This window comes from Nestor notabilis, unplaced genomic scaffold (genome assembly GCF_000696875.1).
Source record: "Nestor notabilis isolate BGI_N333 unplaced genomic scaffold, ASM69687v1 scaffold5047, whole genome shotgun sequence".
In the NCBI taxonomy this organism is placed as follows: domain Eukaryota; kingdom Metazoa; phylum Chordata; class Aves; order Psittaciformes; family Psittacidae; genus Nestor; species Nestor notabilis.
This window is the reverse complement of record NW_009937663.1, coordinates 2,792-19,912: the sequence shown is the minus strand read 5'-3', so window position 1 is coordinate 19,912 and position 17,121 is coordinate 2,792. Positions and strand designations below refer to the sequence as shown.

General features: G+C 35.1%; 1 protein-coding gene across 1 annotated transcript in view; it reads right to left on the bottom strand.

Moving 5' to 3' along the window:
* AKAP9 (A kinase (PRKA) anchor protein 9) overlaps positions 1 to 14,923 on the bottom strand; it is a 72,523-nt gene extending 57,600 nt beyond the window's left edge. Inside the window, 10 exon segments of the mRNA XM_010018914.1 lie at positions 94 to 199; positions 2,270 to 2,367; positions 2,830 to 2,968; positions 4,564 to 4,643; positions 5,428 to 5,641; positions 7,223 to 9,658; positions 10,577 to 10,771; positions 11,669 to 11,824; positions 14,297 to 14,467; positions 14,874 to 14,923. Coding sequence (XP_010017216.1) covers positions 94 to 199; positions 2,270 to 2,367; positions 2,830 to 2,968; positions 4,564 to 4,643; positions 5,428 to 5,641; positions 7,223 to 9,658; positions 10,577 to 10,771; positions 11,669 to 11,824; positions 14,297 to 14,425 — 3,553 coding nt within the window. The 5' untranslated portion in view covers positions 14,426 to 14,467; positions 14,874 to 14,923.
* Positions 14,924 to 17,121: the final 2,198 nt, after the last annotated feature.

Genomic DNA, 17,121 nt, shown 5'->3' with positions numbered 1-17,121 from the left:
TTCAAGGTGTAGTAAGCTATAAATCAGTTAAAATTTAAAGTAATTTTCTCTCTGAATATACATAGATTAAAACAAGCATATGCATCGTTTTACCCATTAGACCCTGCCAAGTGGTCTGCAGACATTCATTTCTTGTTTCCCAATGACTAGGTTGCTCTTCTTTCCTCCTTTCTTTAGAAGACAGCCACGGTTCTTTGACCTAAAAAATAATACAGTAAATATAAATGACAAAAATTTGTCTAGCAATAATGCAAAAATATTAACTGTAATTATAAACATGTAAGACATAAACATATGTCTTATAAACATATATTTATAAACATATATATATGAACATATAACATATAAGAATATAAACATATTAATTGTAATTATAACATACAGAAAGTAGCCAATGCATAAGGGATTGTAAGCAGTGTAACAATGTGTTTCATTTTACAGCCTGAATGACCAAGTATACTTTCACAGGTAGTTGATCAGCCTGTGCAGAACATCCACTGTAAATCTCAAACTCCTCTCTCTGGATATAAACTATTAAGTCACAATTCCTCTGACTCCAAAACCACTAGTCCTCCTCTAGTCCTTGCAGAGGAAGTAACTGACACCCTCCTCGGGCCTAACATGCAGCTTTCACATACAATTTTTTTTTTCTGTACACGTATATCCATCAATACACGTGACCTGCAAACATCTCTAGCTAGAATTAGTCAGTGTACTCTATTTAATACATGGAAGTGCCTAACCTCAAATTTACTAACAAAATTTGTCTTTAGGAATCCCAGGGGCCTGAGATTAGTGTAGAAGTTCAGAGCAAGGAAGACAACCTTGGTGGAGGAGGATAAGGTTAGGGAACAAACTGGACATGAACAGTGTGGTGGTGCCTGATGGGATACACCAAGGAATGATGAAGGCACTGGCCTACATTCTTGTGAGGCCACTCTCAATTATCCTTCAAAGGTCACGGTGACTGAGGGAGGTTTCTGAGGACTAGATAATAGCAATCCTACCTTCAAGAAGAGAAGGAAGGAAGATCTGAGGAACTACAGGCAAGTCAACCCCACTTTGATTTCTGGGAAGGTGATGGAGCAAATAACCCTGGAAATCACTTCCAAACACATGAAGCTGAGAAGATATTCCATTTGGGAGTAGTCAGTATAGACTTATGAAGGGAAAAATCATACCTGAGCAACCTTTTGACACCACCTCCCACTACATGCCCATAGCAAACTGCTGAAGAATGGGGATGGTGACTGAAAACTGGCTGAACTGACCAGCTCAAATAGTTGTGATTGGTGGCACAGAGTCCAATTGGAAGGCAATAACTAGTGGTGTACCTAATGGGTCAATACCAGAGCCAATACTGTTTAACCTTTTCATTAATGTCCCGGACAATGGGACAACAGTGCACCCTCAGCAGACTTGCACACTGTACAAAACTGGGAGGAGGGGCTGATACACCAGATGGTTGTGCTGCTCTTTCAAGAGACCTCAAGAGGACAGAGAAATGCTCTGACAGGAGCCTCATGAAGTTCAACAAAGGCAAATGTTAACTCCTGATACCTAGAGAGGAATAACCCTGTGCACCAGTAGATGCAGAGAATGCATTGGCTGAAAAACAGCTTTGCAGAAAAGGACTCTGGGGGCCTTGGTGAGCAACGAGTTAAACAGGAACCAGCAATATGCCATCACTGCAAAAGTCCAATAGCCTCTTGGGCTGCATTAGCAAAAGCATTTGCCATGAGGCTGAGGGAGGTGATCCTTCCTCTCTATTCATTACTGGTGAGTCACATGTGGAGTGCTGGGCCAAGTGCTGCACTCCCAGTAGGAGAGAGAAACAAATATACTGGCATGAGTCTGGTAGAGGGTCACGAAGGAGATGGGAGGCTTGGAGCATGTGTCTTACAAGGACAGGCTGAGAGAACTGGGAATGTGTAACCTGAAGAAGACAAGATTGCCCACTGGGTTTGTAGAGTCCTCATCCTAAGAGATACTCAAAATTTGGCTCGACATAGTCGTGGGCAATCTCCTGTAGCTGCTTTGTGCGAGGGGCTGCACTAGATGAACTCCAGAGGTGGCTCCTAAGCTCAGCCATTCCACAATTCCGTGAAATAGATAGCAGCTTTCCCCATTTTAGTAAAGCATTGCCTTGCTCTGCCACTCAACCAGGATACATAAACACAATTTCAAACACATTCTTTTGCTCATCCAGAGGGAATTCATGTAACGGAAAATTCAAATGCTTATATACTCATACACTACAAAAATCTACCTGTTTACAGTCCTTCATCAGCTGTGTTTGAAGGGCTTTCAGCCTACTGTATTCTTCCATTATCTTGCGTAGAAGTTCATCCATACGTTCTTGTAGCGCTAAATTACACAAATAACCAGGGACTTAAAAAAAAATAAAATAAAAAAAAGAAATCAAATATTTTGCCATAGATTTTATTACAGTGATTTGTTTGTAAGTTCTTCACTAAAGGATTATTTGATAAACATTATATATTATTGTAACAGGTGAGGTCCCTTCCAAATGTTGGGTGCATTTTTATACACTATTGATACATATGATCTTCTGGGTAGAGCTGCTAGCTTCTTCTACAAATGGAGGAGGGGAAAAAACCCACAGACTCACCATTTTTTCACTGTAATGAAAACAGTCCAAGCAAATACTCATAATGAAAAAGTGGTTCAGAATATTGATACTGAGGAAGTCACTAAAGCAGCAATTTAGGCTCATTAGTTAGCACCTGAACAACTAACGGCAAAATTGCCAGACTGAATTACTTTAAATTGGTATTTTTAACCAGCATGACAGTACAATGACATTACCTTGAGCCTGACCTCTGTGTATTGGTAATTCTACACTCAGTTGTTCTTTCACAGTGGGAGGTCTATGGAAAATATCCTGCTCCCTATTGACAATTTCTACAGCAGCTGAAGAATGGTCATTCTGGTTGTCACACAAAACCTGTGCAACAAATGAAACAAAGAAAGAAAGTGAGGAATTTTTAATTAATCAATCAAATTTGAAAAGAAAACAGGAAAATTAGTGGCAGGAAAGTAGTTTTTGTCAGTATTATTTTCTGTGAAAATAATGGCATAGATGTCCTGTTGAGACGTAAGAACCTAGACATTTTTTAAAAACTCCTGGTTAAGAGAAACAGGTATGGAAAGACTTCAGCAAAAACATAAATACATATATTTTGGAATTGCTATTTAATTTGGAACTGCCATGTATAAAAATCTAGCAGTGAAAATCCTACTTAATTAATGCTGAAAGCACACTTATATTGTACATGCCTCATTCTCGCGAAGTGCCATTTTACTTGGAAGAAGGATTCTTTATATCAGAAATTTGTATCTTTTTAGAGACTACAATTCATCTTGCTGTTAAGTATTGAAAAAGTAGGATAAAAGAGGATGGAAAAAGAAAACTCAAGTATGTCATACACAGAATGCCTCATTTTGTTGGTACTGTGTGGCCAGCAGAAGAGCTGCCATACTTAAAATGATTAGACAAACAAAAGATTTATCCATATGATTTCTGAAGATAAATGATACTTTAAAAGAAACATCCTGCTCAGAGCACACAGTGGGATTCTTTACTCAACAGACACCAAATTCAACTTAAAAAAGCAAAATCATAATTTCTCCAAAAGCTCAACATGGAATCATACAGATTGGCAATGGTTTTCCTAGCTGTTGAAACAACTAATGCCAAAGACTCTCATTCCGCTGTTACTTTCTGTGAGCTACCACAGAGTCTTGCTTAATCTCTCCAATGCTGGCTCTCAAGTAAAGAAGTCCTACTATCCAATTTTCGGAAAGGTGTTAAAAAACCCACACACACCAAATCCAACCATTTGAAGTACTTAATATGGAAAACCATGGCTATAATGAATGATGAAAGTAGATTAATTTATCCAGAAATAATTTGAATAAATAACTTGATTCCTGGTCAAAAAGCATCTGTAAGGGCCATTGATTACTAGTACTCTAAAGTATTACTGCTGGCTGATACTGGAATACAGACTAAAAATAAGCTGCAATTTTTGACTCTAACAATTACTGAAAAAATATAAAGAGCAATTTTGTTAGATTCTCAGGCACTTTTAAGTTTGTGAAAGATATTCTGCTCTTAAGAAAGAAATTACTATCTTATTGCAAACATGAGGGTGATGTCCTGTGTGTCAATATGTGCATGACATCAGGCCACTTGTAAATCAAAAACATATAGGCAGAGACATATAGAAAGGAAAAAAAAAACCAACTTCTGAACATGTAGATGTAAGACAAATGTTAGATAGAAGATGAAAACGAGGTATAAACCAGCAGAATTGTCAGGACAAGGACACAAAACGGTTTAGGAAAAAAATACAAAAATCATTGCAATGTTATTTTGGAAGACCAGGTTTATCAGTGTCTATTTTGAGATCAACTCAAAGAGAAAGGCTGCAATGAAAACCTGTTAAAAATTTGTACAAAAATAGGATGATTCACTGTACACATAATTTTTTGTTTTCAAAATTTACATTCTAAAAAAGGCTTTTTGTTAAGTCTTACCTGAGCAAGCCTAGAACATTCCTCAGTCACAGCTTCATTTAGCTTTTCTATAAGTCTTTGCGTAGATTTGACTTCATCATCTATGAATACAAATTATTCATATTATTTTTAAACACTAGATGCACAACAACTTTTCAAACACCTAATTTCCTGCCTCAGTGAGGTTGCCTCTTCAGCTCTTAGAAAGGCATAGTGTTTTGTTCCCATCCTTCTTGTTCCATCACATCCATTCAATTATTATGGTAGAACTGCATGTTCAAGAGGAGTAAGCGATAAGAAATGGCTTTGTGTATTTGTGACCTCTACAAAGGTCAAACTTTATAGAAACATACTAGAGGACAAAGAACTTACGACAAAAAAAATTACACAAGCACAAATCATGAGATCACAGTAAAAGCAGGGATAGAAAACCATTGCGACAACATAAAAGCTCACAGAGGCAAAACAGTTTCAAAAAGGTAGTAGCAAAGAATCTTACTTAATGTAGGCTAGAAGTCAGTGCAGGAATTCAAAGAACAGAGAATTGAGAGAACAGAGCCCCAAAAATATTTTGCTGATGCATTTGCTTATTATTTCAGGAAAGAATACAACCTTAAAGGTGAATCTATTATATAGCTGTTTAGAATTAATTGACCTAATACAAAAGAGCAAAATATGAGAGGCAATACTTCCTTTTTTTTCCTATACTATTTTTTTTTTTTCCCCTAAGTACTCTGAGTAATAGACTACTTATAATGGGTAAACAATTTGGTACAAAACCACTTTAGTATAAAAACGATTTATTGGACAGCTACATGCACGTGTGCTTCTTTAAAGACACTGTTTTTCATATTAAAAGCCTCATTCCCATTTTGGTCAAGTTACCTGCTTGTTGAATTTTCAAGGTCTGGAGCTCCAGCTGATGCATTTTTTTCAGATCACTCATCTCTTGTAGATGACTATGTACAAGTTCCTCTTTAAGACTGCAAAGCGCACTCTCTTTTTCTGCTTTCAAGTGCTCACGAATCTGGTCTACATGAGCTGAATAAACCAGAGACAGGCAAATGCGCTGTGCTTCCATCTGTAGCTGTAAATCAGTCTTTGAATAAAAAGACACATTTTACAAAGAGTGAGAAACAAGAAAACGAAAGAGTTTCATTTTTGCGAATTTCGGAAATTAATAACGTGTGGAATGGAATGCTGCATATATGGTATGTGTTTGGTAAATCTAAATACATGCAGTTTTGAAAATTAAATTGTAACATAATAGAATAAAACTTCTTGAACTTAAAGTAAAAACTGAACTAAAAATTAAGAAAACTCAATATGCTTTGATTCCTATCTTGCAGCAATAAAAAACAAACAAATTTTGCCTTGATGAGGTGAGAGCAATATCACTACCAACAGAGTAGGTTAAGAAAGTTCACTCCAAATACAGGAAAAAAAAAGACTGTATTATTAGCAGACCTTGAAGACATTAATTTCCAAGTCTTGTAGTTTTAGAATGCACTTTGGGGGATGTTACTGATAAAGTAAAACATGTTTAGAATATGCCAATAATAGCTACTTGGAGATCAAGTTTGAAAAGGTTTTAGACACCTCTGGACCATGATGAATTTTTAGTTCTATGGCAGGAAACTGCAAGACCATTATCACAGCCTCATTAAAAAAAAAATACATTATGCAGCTGTAGCTCTTTTCTATAACCTCACATCTGTTTCCAGTGTGGCTTTGCTTGTTATTTTATTTCTTAAGAAATTAATAACTGCAACACAACATAAAATTAGGCAGTGGTGGAATCAGTTCACTGTTGGGTCGATTTTTAGAAAATAAAAAAAAAATCTAAAAAAAAAAAAATAGTAGAAGACTGGTTAACATCTATTTCTACAGAAATCTTAGTTGCATACCTCTTGCACCATGCTATTCAACTTCATCACTGTATATAAATTTAAAGCCAGATTTAGGATTCCAGCACTCATTAAATACTGGTAATTCAATACTTAGCTATTTTTCCTGACAAATAACAATCCTTTCCATACTACCTGCAATTCATTTACAATACCAAAAAATACAAGCAAAATTTCTCCAGCAAAAGACAGATTGGTTAGAATCACAATATGTGCAACTTTGTACCTTCACACATTTCTCACTCTCACATACAGATACATTTCTTAAGAAGTGATAACTGTATATAGATAAAAGTTTTAATAATGGAAGATGAGTATTTCATGATTTTGATAAAAGATGACTGAAGTAGCCAAGAGTTTCTCTCTCTATATTGTTTGAATGAGTATTTAGAGAACTGAAACCCTAACCAGAGATTAAAAAAAAAGTATGTCCTGAGTAAGTCTTCACCTCAAGTAACTTAAATGCTATATCAAAGTGTGAAGTGCTCTAGACGTCTTCTCCTTACCTTTTGTTGTTGCTGATTTAATTAAATGTAAGGGAAGAGTATTTCTTTCACGTAAAAAAAAAAGCATCCTCATACACATTGACTATAGTTATCATTCTGGTCATTCATGTAAACCACTGTCAACCACTGGCCACACTGCCATACACGTATGATCACACACCTGTACTTCAAGCATCTAATAGGAAAAATACAACGCAAATTTCCAAGTGCAAATGCTTACAAATTTTCATAGGTAAACTGTTTTCTATATTGCTTTATGTAACATACCTGCTCTGATTTTAAGGCATCCACCTGCTGCTGAAGATTATTATTTTCACTCAGTGTAACAGCTATTAACGACGTTTCACCAGACTGCTTGTCTGTCATCCCATGTAAATGTTCTACAAGTGACTGTTCTGGTTTCAACATTTGCTGAACTTCCTTTCTTTTTGTCACTTCATGAGTGATATCTTTACCTGAACCTAGATTTCCTTTTATATTTATTCCTTCATCAACTTTTTTCCTTGGACCAGCAGCTTTACTTCTACTTTCAGACGCTGTAGCAGCAGTCTTTAGAGATTTTCCTTTACAGCATTTTGTCTTAGGATAATTACTATTTCCTCTCTGAGCATGGATAATTACGACTTCTAGTTCTTTACATTTTGCTAGAATTTGTTCTTTCTCATCTTTTAAGGATTTAACTTTTTCATTTAAATGACAAATTTCACTATGCTTTGACTTCAACTGTTCAGAGAGATTGGAAAGTCTCAGGGATAATTCCAGTTTCTCATGCTGGGCAACCTCAAGCTTTTCCATCAGTTCTGTCACATCTTTCTCGACAACTTCTCCAGCCTCAAATGTGTCTGCCCTAGAAACCTTGATTTCTTTACTCCCTTCAAAACCAGAAGTTTTAGTTTTAAATAGAACTGATCTATTGCTTTGTAAATAGTGAAGTTTTTCATTCAAATCTTTGAGTTTGATTTTATATTCAGCTTCCTGCTTATTCTTATTCTCTTCTAACTCAGTTTTTGCCTTCAGAAGACTTGCACATTCTTTCTGCAGCTCTTTATAATTAGCTTCAAGTTTTTTCTCAGTAAATGAAAAGGCACTCTTCTGCCTTTCAGTATCCTCTTGGAGTTTATCGTTTTGGTTTTTAAGTTCCTCATTTTCAGCAATCAACTTTTCTATTCTTTTTTGCAAGTCCAAAATTTCTGAATTGGAGCTAACACTGTTAAAAATAACATTTTCTTCAGAGCCTACCAATATGCCCTTTAATTTCTCTTCCAGCGTTTTGTTTTCCCCCTTAAGAAAGTTATTTTGTGTTTCAAGTTCAGAACACTTCTTTTTAAGGCTATCTTCTCTCTCCATCATTTGTTCCTGCATCAACTCAGTTTTAAGCTGCAACTCCTGAATTTCTTGTTCAAGGTTACCTTTTTCTTTTTCCTCTTGCCTAAGCACTTCAATCTCATTCTGCATCTCATGGATTTTGAGTGTCATTTCTTCACATTTAGAACTTACAATAGACTGCTGTAGATCTTTTAGGTTTGAAATCTCTAGTATCAACTGATTTTGCTTGGTGAGTAAGTTGTCATTTTCATATTGCACAGCTTTTATCTTTTGACTCATTTCATTTTGTATCTCATCTAACTGCTGTTTATGATGCATATTCAAGTTATGTTTAAGGCTTTCCATGTTGACCATGTGCTCTTTTTGTAAATCTTCTTTAAGTCTGGTAAGTTCCTCTTCATGACTAAACAGAAGCTTTGTTCTCAGTCTCTCCAATTCCGCTTCTTGTGATTCTGCCATCCTGTCCAAAACTGCATCCTTCTCTCTTTCTAGCATTTCAAGTTTTATTTTGTAATTTGTGACTTCTGCCTCATGTTTTAATTCCAATTCCTTCCTAAACTCAGAGGCAGAAGCCAGCTGAGTTTTTAAATCTTCAATCACAAACTGGTGTTTTTCAGCTTCATTTATTTTACATTCCATATCCACTATATTTTGTTTGGCTCTTTGAACCTGCTCTCTTGAAAAATTCAGTTCTTGGAGAAGATCTTCAATTTTAGTTTGTTGAAGAGACCTCTCTGCTGAAATGACTTCCATCTGTTGTGACAATTCTTGCTTTATTCTTTTCCTTTCATTATCAGCATCTTGCAATTTTACATTCATTTCATTAATTTTAATAGTCATTAAATGCATTTGATCTTTATTAACATTCTCATTCAAACACAGGCTTGAAGTCTTCTCCAATTCTACCTTTTGTTGCAAAAGACGCTGTTCCATTTCCATTGCATGTTGCTTAATTAATTCTTGCTTCATTTGCACAATCTGCTGGCCATGCATTTCATCTAATTCAGCCTGAAGTTGTGCCAGTCTCCTTTGTGTTTCTAATTCCATTCTTTGCACAATGTCAGCTTCAGACTGGCTGTCTTTGTAATACCGTTTCTGCAACTCTTCCACAGTTCCCATTAACTGTTTTATTTCATCAGAACATTGTCTCTCTTTCTGTTTGTAGGTGGTAAGTTCAACTCTCATATTACTTATCTCCTGGTTCTTTAGAGAAATCTGTTCTTTTGATTCTTCAAGTAATTTACTGACATCTGAAAACTTTTCCTTAAGCTGAAATGATTTTTTTTCTTCTTCTCCAAGTTTTGCTTCCAGCTCTTCAACTAATGCATCTTTTTCTTGTAGTTTACTTAAATCTTCTCCCTCATTTTTGTGTTTTTCCTTTAAAAAATGAGCAAAACCATGTTCTTATTTTTAGTTTGATAACCGAACATAGATGAATATTTATACTTACCCATTTAAACACAATGCCTTACTTTAAAAGGCTAGTGATCATTTATAAAAAGTAAATATAACTATTTGTTGACCTCATTTGGAGGTTTTCTGTACCTTTGGAATAAGTGACAATCCCTGCCACCCTGCCCTCCCATCATCCCTCAAAAAAAAAAAAAAAAAAAGAAGGCAAAAAAGAAGAAAATAATAACTTCAATTTTTTCCAGTCGTGTTTTATTACTTAAAAAAGAAAAAAAAAAGGAAAAAAAGAAAAAAAATTGCTGCAACCTACTGAAAGTCTTGGGTTTTGTCACTTTTAATGATACTTAATTTTTTTAGGCATTATCCCTCAGTGATATGGTTTAGTGGTGGGTCTTGGCAATCCTGACGTAATGGTTGGACTTGATGATCTTAAAGGTCTTTTCCAACCTAGCTGGATTCTAGGATTCTAAGATGTTTTCCATACAGGATAATTTAAAAAAAAAAAATGAAGAAAATAATTCATTCTTTACTTAAGACAGAAAAGATTGTTCAAGAAGGTTATTTTGTTAGTGGAAAAAAGAATAAAAATGTAATTTAACGAAGGTATTCTAATGCACAATATAGTTCCATAATTTGTTGTAAATATTTCCGCAGTTTTTTAAAACACAATACATACTACTGACATAAAAATTTCAGGTTTAAATAATGTACATATTATATCCTAGTTAACAGAACCAGTCTTAAAAACTTGGAGTCTCTGTATGCATTACATGCTGCACATTCATGTTTATCTCCGCTTTGGCCCTTATATTTCAATGGACCCACAAAATCCTGAAAAGAAAAAAAGACTAGGAAGAGAGATCTTCCTAGTAAGGAACATACCACTTCATATGTGGTGATTTTGTCTTGAAGATGTGCAATCTGCACTTCAAATTCTTCATTCTTTTTTTGATAATTCTTCAGCAGATATTCTTGTTCTTCTAGCTGTTGCTGATGTGAAATTATCTGTTGCTTGGCTTGCAATAAATCAGCAGCTGTGCAGCTATGGCTGGTGTTCCTTAGGGCTTCACTTGCCTGCAACTTAAATGTTAAAAAACCACAAGGTATATCAAGTTTTTCAGAAACAGCTTACACTACATAAAGATTATCACAAAATTTTGTAAGTTCTTTTAGGAGGAACTGAAATATCCTTATTCATTTGGGATGGCCACCAATGAAAAATATTGAATATTAAATTGTTTTATGGTGAGCTAGCACGACAGCAGTGTCTCAGAAACATTTCTAAGTAGCAAAATGAACTAGTTCTAAGTGCTGTCTTCAAAATGAAAATTTTAATAGTAAAAACTCAGACTGCAGAATATAATCCACTTGAAGTTCAAAAAAGCTATATAAACTTCTTAATCAGCACAAAATACTACAATATTCAACTACAACACTGTAAGCTTTAGTCACAGATTAACAGCGTCCACAGCACCTCAAACACCAGTGTTTTTTAGAACAAATCCTTCTCTGAAACTTTGTTATTTAAATTACCTTCTGATAACACAACAACAGGTAGGTTTTACCTAAAAATATAGAAAGGACTGGAGCATGAAATGGTGGCCCACCAAAGTTGATGACTGGCTGCTTTGATTTCAAAGCGAACAGGTTGGATTTCTGCCCAAAGGTCTGAGAACTAATTACACAAGTGTCCTTTCCTAAGATAACTGCTATCATCCAGTACTTATCAGAAGCTATTACTACATACAAGAAAATAAACTAATCTTCATTATTTTATAGTGAATTAGTGCAATAAACCAGGTATTATAATGACAGCTGTAGGGCCAGTAGAGTAACTGCTGATCTATACCAACAGACCAATTCTTAAAAAAATGCAAAAAAATTTCTACATTTCTGCAGGAAGTAGCCATTTATGGACCTTCCAAAGTGACAGTGATTTTCAAATCCCCAGAAAATATCTGAAGCCCTGTAACTTACATGCTGAAACTGAATTTGCAGTTTTTGACTTTGTTCAGTAAGCTCTAAGAACTCCCTCATAGTTTCATCCTTTTCTTTCCGTGCCTGCTGTAGGTTAGTAGTGAGCTGAGTGATAATGTCATCTCTTTTTTTGATAGCAGCTTCAAATTCCTGCAGCTACAAAAGACAATATTTAAACTATTAGTACACATCGAGGCCACAAAGACAAAAATCCCACCCAAACCAAACTACCTTATTCTAGCTAAGTAGGAATATGCCCTGACCTCTTCATTCAAAAGAGGTCACACAGACTTACTGGAGCATATTTCCACACCCCTTACCCCCATAAACTCTATTTATAAATATTTCAGGAACAGATTTTTTCCCCTCATTTAGCAATATATGACCTCTCCATAAACTATATTTACGAAAGAACAAAATCTGAACCTTTAAGAGGATTAGTTAAATATGTAAACTAAGAAGTGTGGCCACATAAGCAAACCATCATAAAGGAAGCCAGAGTATCTATTTATAATGTTTCAGCAATTTTGTACAACTACTCATGTCCATACATCTCTCACCAAAAGTGCAATAAATGCATTCATCATACTAAATAGATACAAGGCAGTATCCTACATTGTGAAAACAGAGAAATTATTCATAACTACATGAGAAAATCAGCTCAAGCTGCAAAACTGATACAGTGAACTTAGTTTAATCTTTTGGAATTGAAGCAATGTACAGAAAAAATCCTCTGCAAGTGTTTTATTTTTTTGTAGGATTACACTCACGCAGTCAGAAATTCTACAGTATTAATTGGGACTATTTTCATGTACAATTATATAGACAGACCCGTTACTTTAAAGTCACTTTGTCAATCTGAACTCTGTTAAGGCTAGTGGAAACTTCATCTCTATGTATTGCAAATTTCTCAATCCATCACTCATCTTCTGTAACTGTTTTGTTTACAATGCTCCCACAAAGATGTTTCTCCAGGTTATATGCTGAGTCTTGAAGTTAAAATTATAATGCCTCCAGATAATGTTTACTGATCTGAGGACAGGGACATTATTTAATGGGACATAAAAACCAGAAGTTGCTAAAACAAGCCAAACTATGCAAAGAATCTGATGCCTTTATTTAAAGTTCTTCCCAGAACACTGCAGTGATCTCCTACTTTAAAAGCATGGACCTAGTGGAAATACTAGATGTTTGTTATAACAGAGAACATTAGGAAGAGATCAGACACTTAAATGTGTCATACCTTCCCTTCTACATCTGTTCAATGAAACTAAGTAAATTTATGTGTTTCAATCCACACATTGTTATATGATAATTTTCAACTTTAATTTCATCTTTTTACCAAACAGGCAGAAGTAAACCACAAAGCGTACCTTTCACACTCTCTATTTACAATTCTTTCATGTCTTTTGAAAAATAAATCATAAACATTTCTGAACTGAAACATTATGCACTGTACCATCACCATCCAAAAATATGCTGCAAATATTAAAGTATTCTCGCAACACAGCCTGTTCTAATATATTTTTAATTTATTTTTAAAATAGTAATCATAGACATTAAGTGAAAACATTTTCACTTTTAGCCTTTCCAGGAAAAACATTAACCACAATTGTGGAAACTAAAATTACGCTTATGTTCTTTATTAGGCTGTTATAATTAATTATGACTATTATGTTTAGTACAACAGATACAAGGCACAGTAATTAGAAGCTAAGCTTGACTTAAAATGCAACACCAGAGATTCACCAATGGACAAGGGAAAGATAAATCACCTCCTCCAGAGCAACCACTTAAAGATCACTCTAGCATGGTGAAAAACATGACATCCATTTTCACAGATAAAATACAAATGAAAGCAGAAAAAATTGAAACTGTGCAATAATAATGGTGAAAATGACTGAATAATAGAACAGCTTTTGATTTCTATTGTACTTTGCAAAAACATAGAAAAACCACAACGACATGACCTGAATCCAAATTAAAAGATAGACATAAGTAAGACATGAAGCGTGACAAAGCACTGACTTCAGTGCATTGCACTACTTGCTTAAACTGGAAGAATATTCTTTACTTTAGAACCTAATTTTAAATTCCAATGGTATTTCTAAAGTAAGAAATACTTCCCTGTAATCTAAAGTTATTAGATGTTTATTAAAAAATTCTGACACAGTTGCATTGTATTTCAGACTGAGAAGTCTGACATACAAACACCTTTTTGGTTCAAGGATCAACTCAGTTACATTACTCCTTAGGAACTAAAACCTGGGGTTTTTCGGATCTCAGAGAAACATGATAGTATTAAAAAAATACAGTGTTTGCACAACTAGTGATGAATTAGGGCTTTTCTTGAAGAAAACTGTCTTTCCATTCCTGATTTGAAGAAAGTCACTGCAAAGATGACTGGAATTTTAGTCACAAAATACAGAGAAAAAGGACACACAATGGAAATGCCATTCAAAGCAACAGAGTGCATGGTATGTGATTGACAGAAATTATGTGTAATTCTCTATCACACACTGACTGCATTCTGAACAGCTACCATTAAGTGTGAACTCTTTCAGTTGATGCTCTGCATTTTTGCATGTAACCAAGTAGCAAGTAGAAAGCAACCCAAGGTAATTATACCTGTTGCAATCCTTCTGTACCATATGCTGCCCTCATTTCTTCTAGCTCTTTGTTTAGCTCTTCAATCTCTTGTTGTTTCCCAGCCAATTCATTCTCCATCACCTCTAGCTGCGTGTGAGAGTGCTGCATTCCATGCTCAGAACAGATCTCTCCAACTCCAAATTCTTCTTCCTAAATCAATCCAAGTTCCTTAACATGCCATTTTTTTTATGCTTTATCACAGTAAGTAAACTCAAATACCGAATTCAGTATCAAATGCCACCTTAGAACATTAACATACAATACAGCATCGCAGATCTATTGCCATGGTAACCTCCTTTGTTAGTATAATTCACACCTTGAAAGCACTGACATAAAGCGTTTCTGCAAGTTGTTTCATAACCTTAGCCTTAATAGAAGTAGTATATTGTTTTGCATTTCAAGTTTAACAATACACTCTATTAATATATAGCAAATTACAGATGCATAGCACAGCATGCAAAATAAAGTATTAGTCAGCAACACAGTTTTTGCTCAAAACAAACTAAGGTTTTTAGTATTTGTCATTAGTATTACGATTCAATTTGCAGTACTGTACCCTGATTAAGTCTGCAGGTATAGCTGTTCTTGTCACAAGACTGCAACCATTTACCTGTGTAAAGACAATTCCTACATACATTATTATCTGAAATAAAGCTTGATTTCTAATTTCCATTCATTTGAATCTTATATGGTGATTTCTGCAGACCCATTGGAATTTTATGCTACAAAAATTTATTCAATTTGAAATACATAATAGCTTTATATATTGCAAATTGCATCAAAGTAAGCATAGGTAACAGGTAAAACACCCCAAACTGCAAAAATAAACACTACTATCTAACAACAAAAACTGCATTACCAATTTAAATATCTAGAGAAAACAAAGGAATTCAGACTTAAAGGTCAATGCAAAGCTTTATACTTAAAATGATTAAAATGCAGTATTATTGCATCTTAAATTGTTTAATATTTCTGTATATTACTAAACATAGTTATGCTTTCTGAAAGATATTTATACACCCCAAGATTTGCTTGGAAAGTCACCAAGCTCTCCATAGTGGATGAAAGGCAGTATCATAGACTCTTAACCCTCAATGTGAAGGAATTTCTTAAAAATTGGAAAAGAACAGAAATTATACATTCAACATAAGACATTTGGAAAAAATCCTCTTTCACTCACCTAGCATTGCAATCCCATTCAGCTCCTATAAGAATTCTGGTTCTACAGATCGTGCAAACAAGTAAGGACCAATCTCCAAAAGGCAAGCATGAGCCAAAGTACCAGTTACAGGTTAAAAAACAAAAAAATCCAAATCAAATGAAAAGAATATGCTGTGTACTTGTGAGCAACCATAGGACAGGCAGGCAGGCTTTTAAAACAGCAGACCAATGTTTTAAAATGAAAAAAGCAAGAACAGCTGTATTTCCCCTCAGAGCTCTTTATTACATCAGAGCCTGGAAGAAAAATAATGGTACTAGAGATGGAAACGCATCATCACATTTCAGACCCAAACACTATGTTTGCAACAAAAAAAGAAGCTATACTGCTGAAACATCTGCTACAGTCCAGATCAGGGCTCATTTACAAAGGACTACCATGCCTGACCAAATCAATAAGTACACTGTTATAAATGGGATCAATATAGTCATTGAGTTTGTATTAAGAGACTGAATAAACCTGCATTAGACAAGAATTTGCAGAGCTGACACAGTGCCCTTTCAATTCCTGACTTCCTCAGTAAAAAGAAAAACACCACAGAAAGACTAATACCTTATTTTAGAAAGAACAACAAAGAAAAAATCGCAGCAAAAAGCAGGCTGCTGATAGAGACACCACACATCAGTTGTGTACTGCCAGATGTTCGCTCAACATTCAAACATACAAGTTTCTACACAGCGCCTGGCACCAATGTCTTTATTCAGATTTTGGTGCATGTCCCAGACTAATAACACAATTAGATTAAAAGAAACTCTATTATGAAATAGTTCTTTTCCTTTTAAGTCCCATTTTATTTAGGCTTAATTGATTAAGATGTAGTATATAATTCTTGTAATCTACCCCAGTGGACATGCTTCTCTTCCTGTGAATGATTTCTGTGTGCAACAATCAAAGACTCTTAGATGCTTTATAACAAAAGCTACTAGGAAAGACATAAAAGCCTTATCTCATTAGACATTCCAGACTTCTCAGCAGCTGGAATTTCTACAAAAGACCTTTTACTTATAAAAGGGATTCTGCATTCAAGACAACTGTCTGGAACTTCATAAATCCTGCCTTATTTCACAGGAGCATAGCTCTTAAACATCACAGAAAGTGAACCACAATAACACGGTAGGTAGTCCAAGATGTTTCTCATCTAATACCTTCTCCTTTCAAATGCCTTATGCCTCCTGGTACACTGCAAGTTGAAACATGACAAGACAACAAACTGCACTGTAATCTAAGGAAAAAGCAGCCAGGCCGCTGCAGCAAGGTGCTGTGCCAAAGGGAGCCTCACGAGGAGCCCCGCAACTTCTGGCATGACGGAAATTCTGCTGTGTCAGAGCATTCAAAGAGTTGAGGCTGAGCTGTGAGCTTCAAAACATCTTAGTTTAAAATTAATTGTTCACTCATCTGCAATACTGTGTTATTGGGTATCTCAACAAGGTAGATACTGGACTTCTGTGTTTTGTCTCATGGCTTACCCAGTGAACTTAGAGGTTTACCTAGAGGTTTACCTAGAGGTTTACCCATATAGAGATCTTCTGCAAGCCTGTAAGTTCTATTGATGTAGATTTTTATAGTTTCTTCTTTTAAAGCTTTG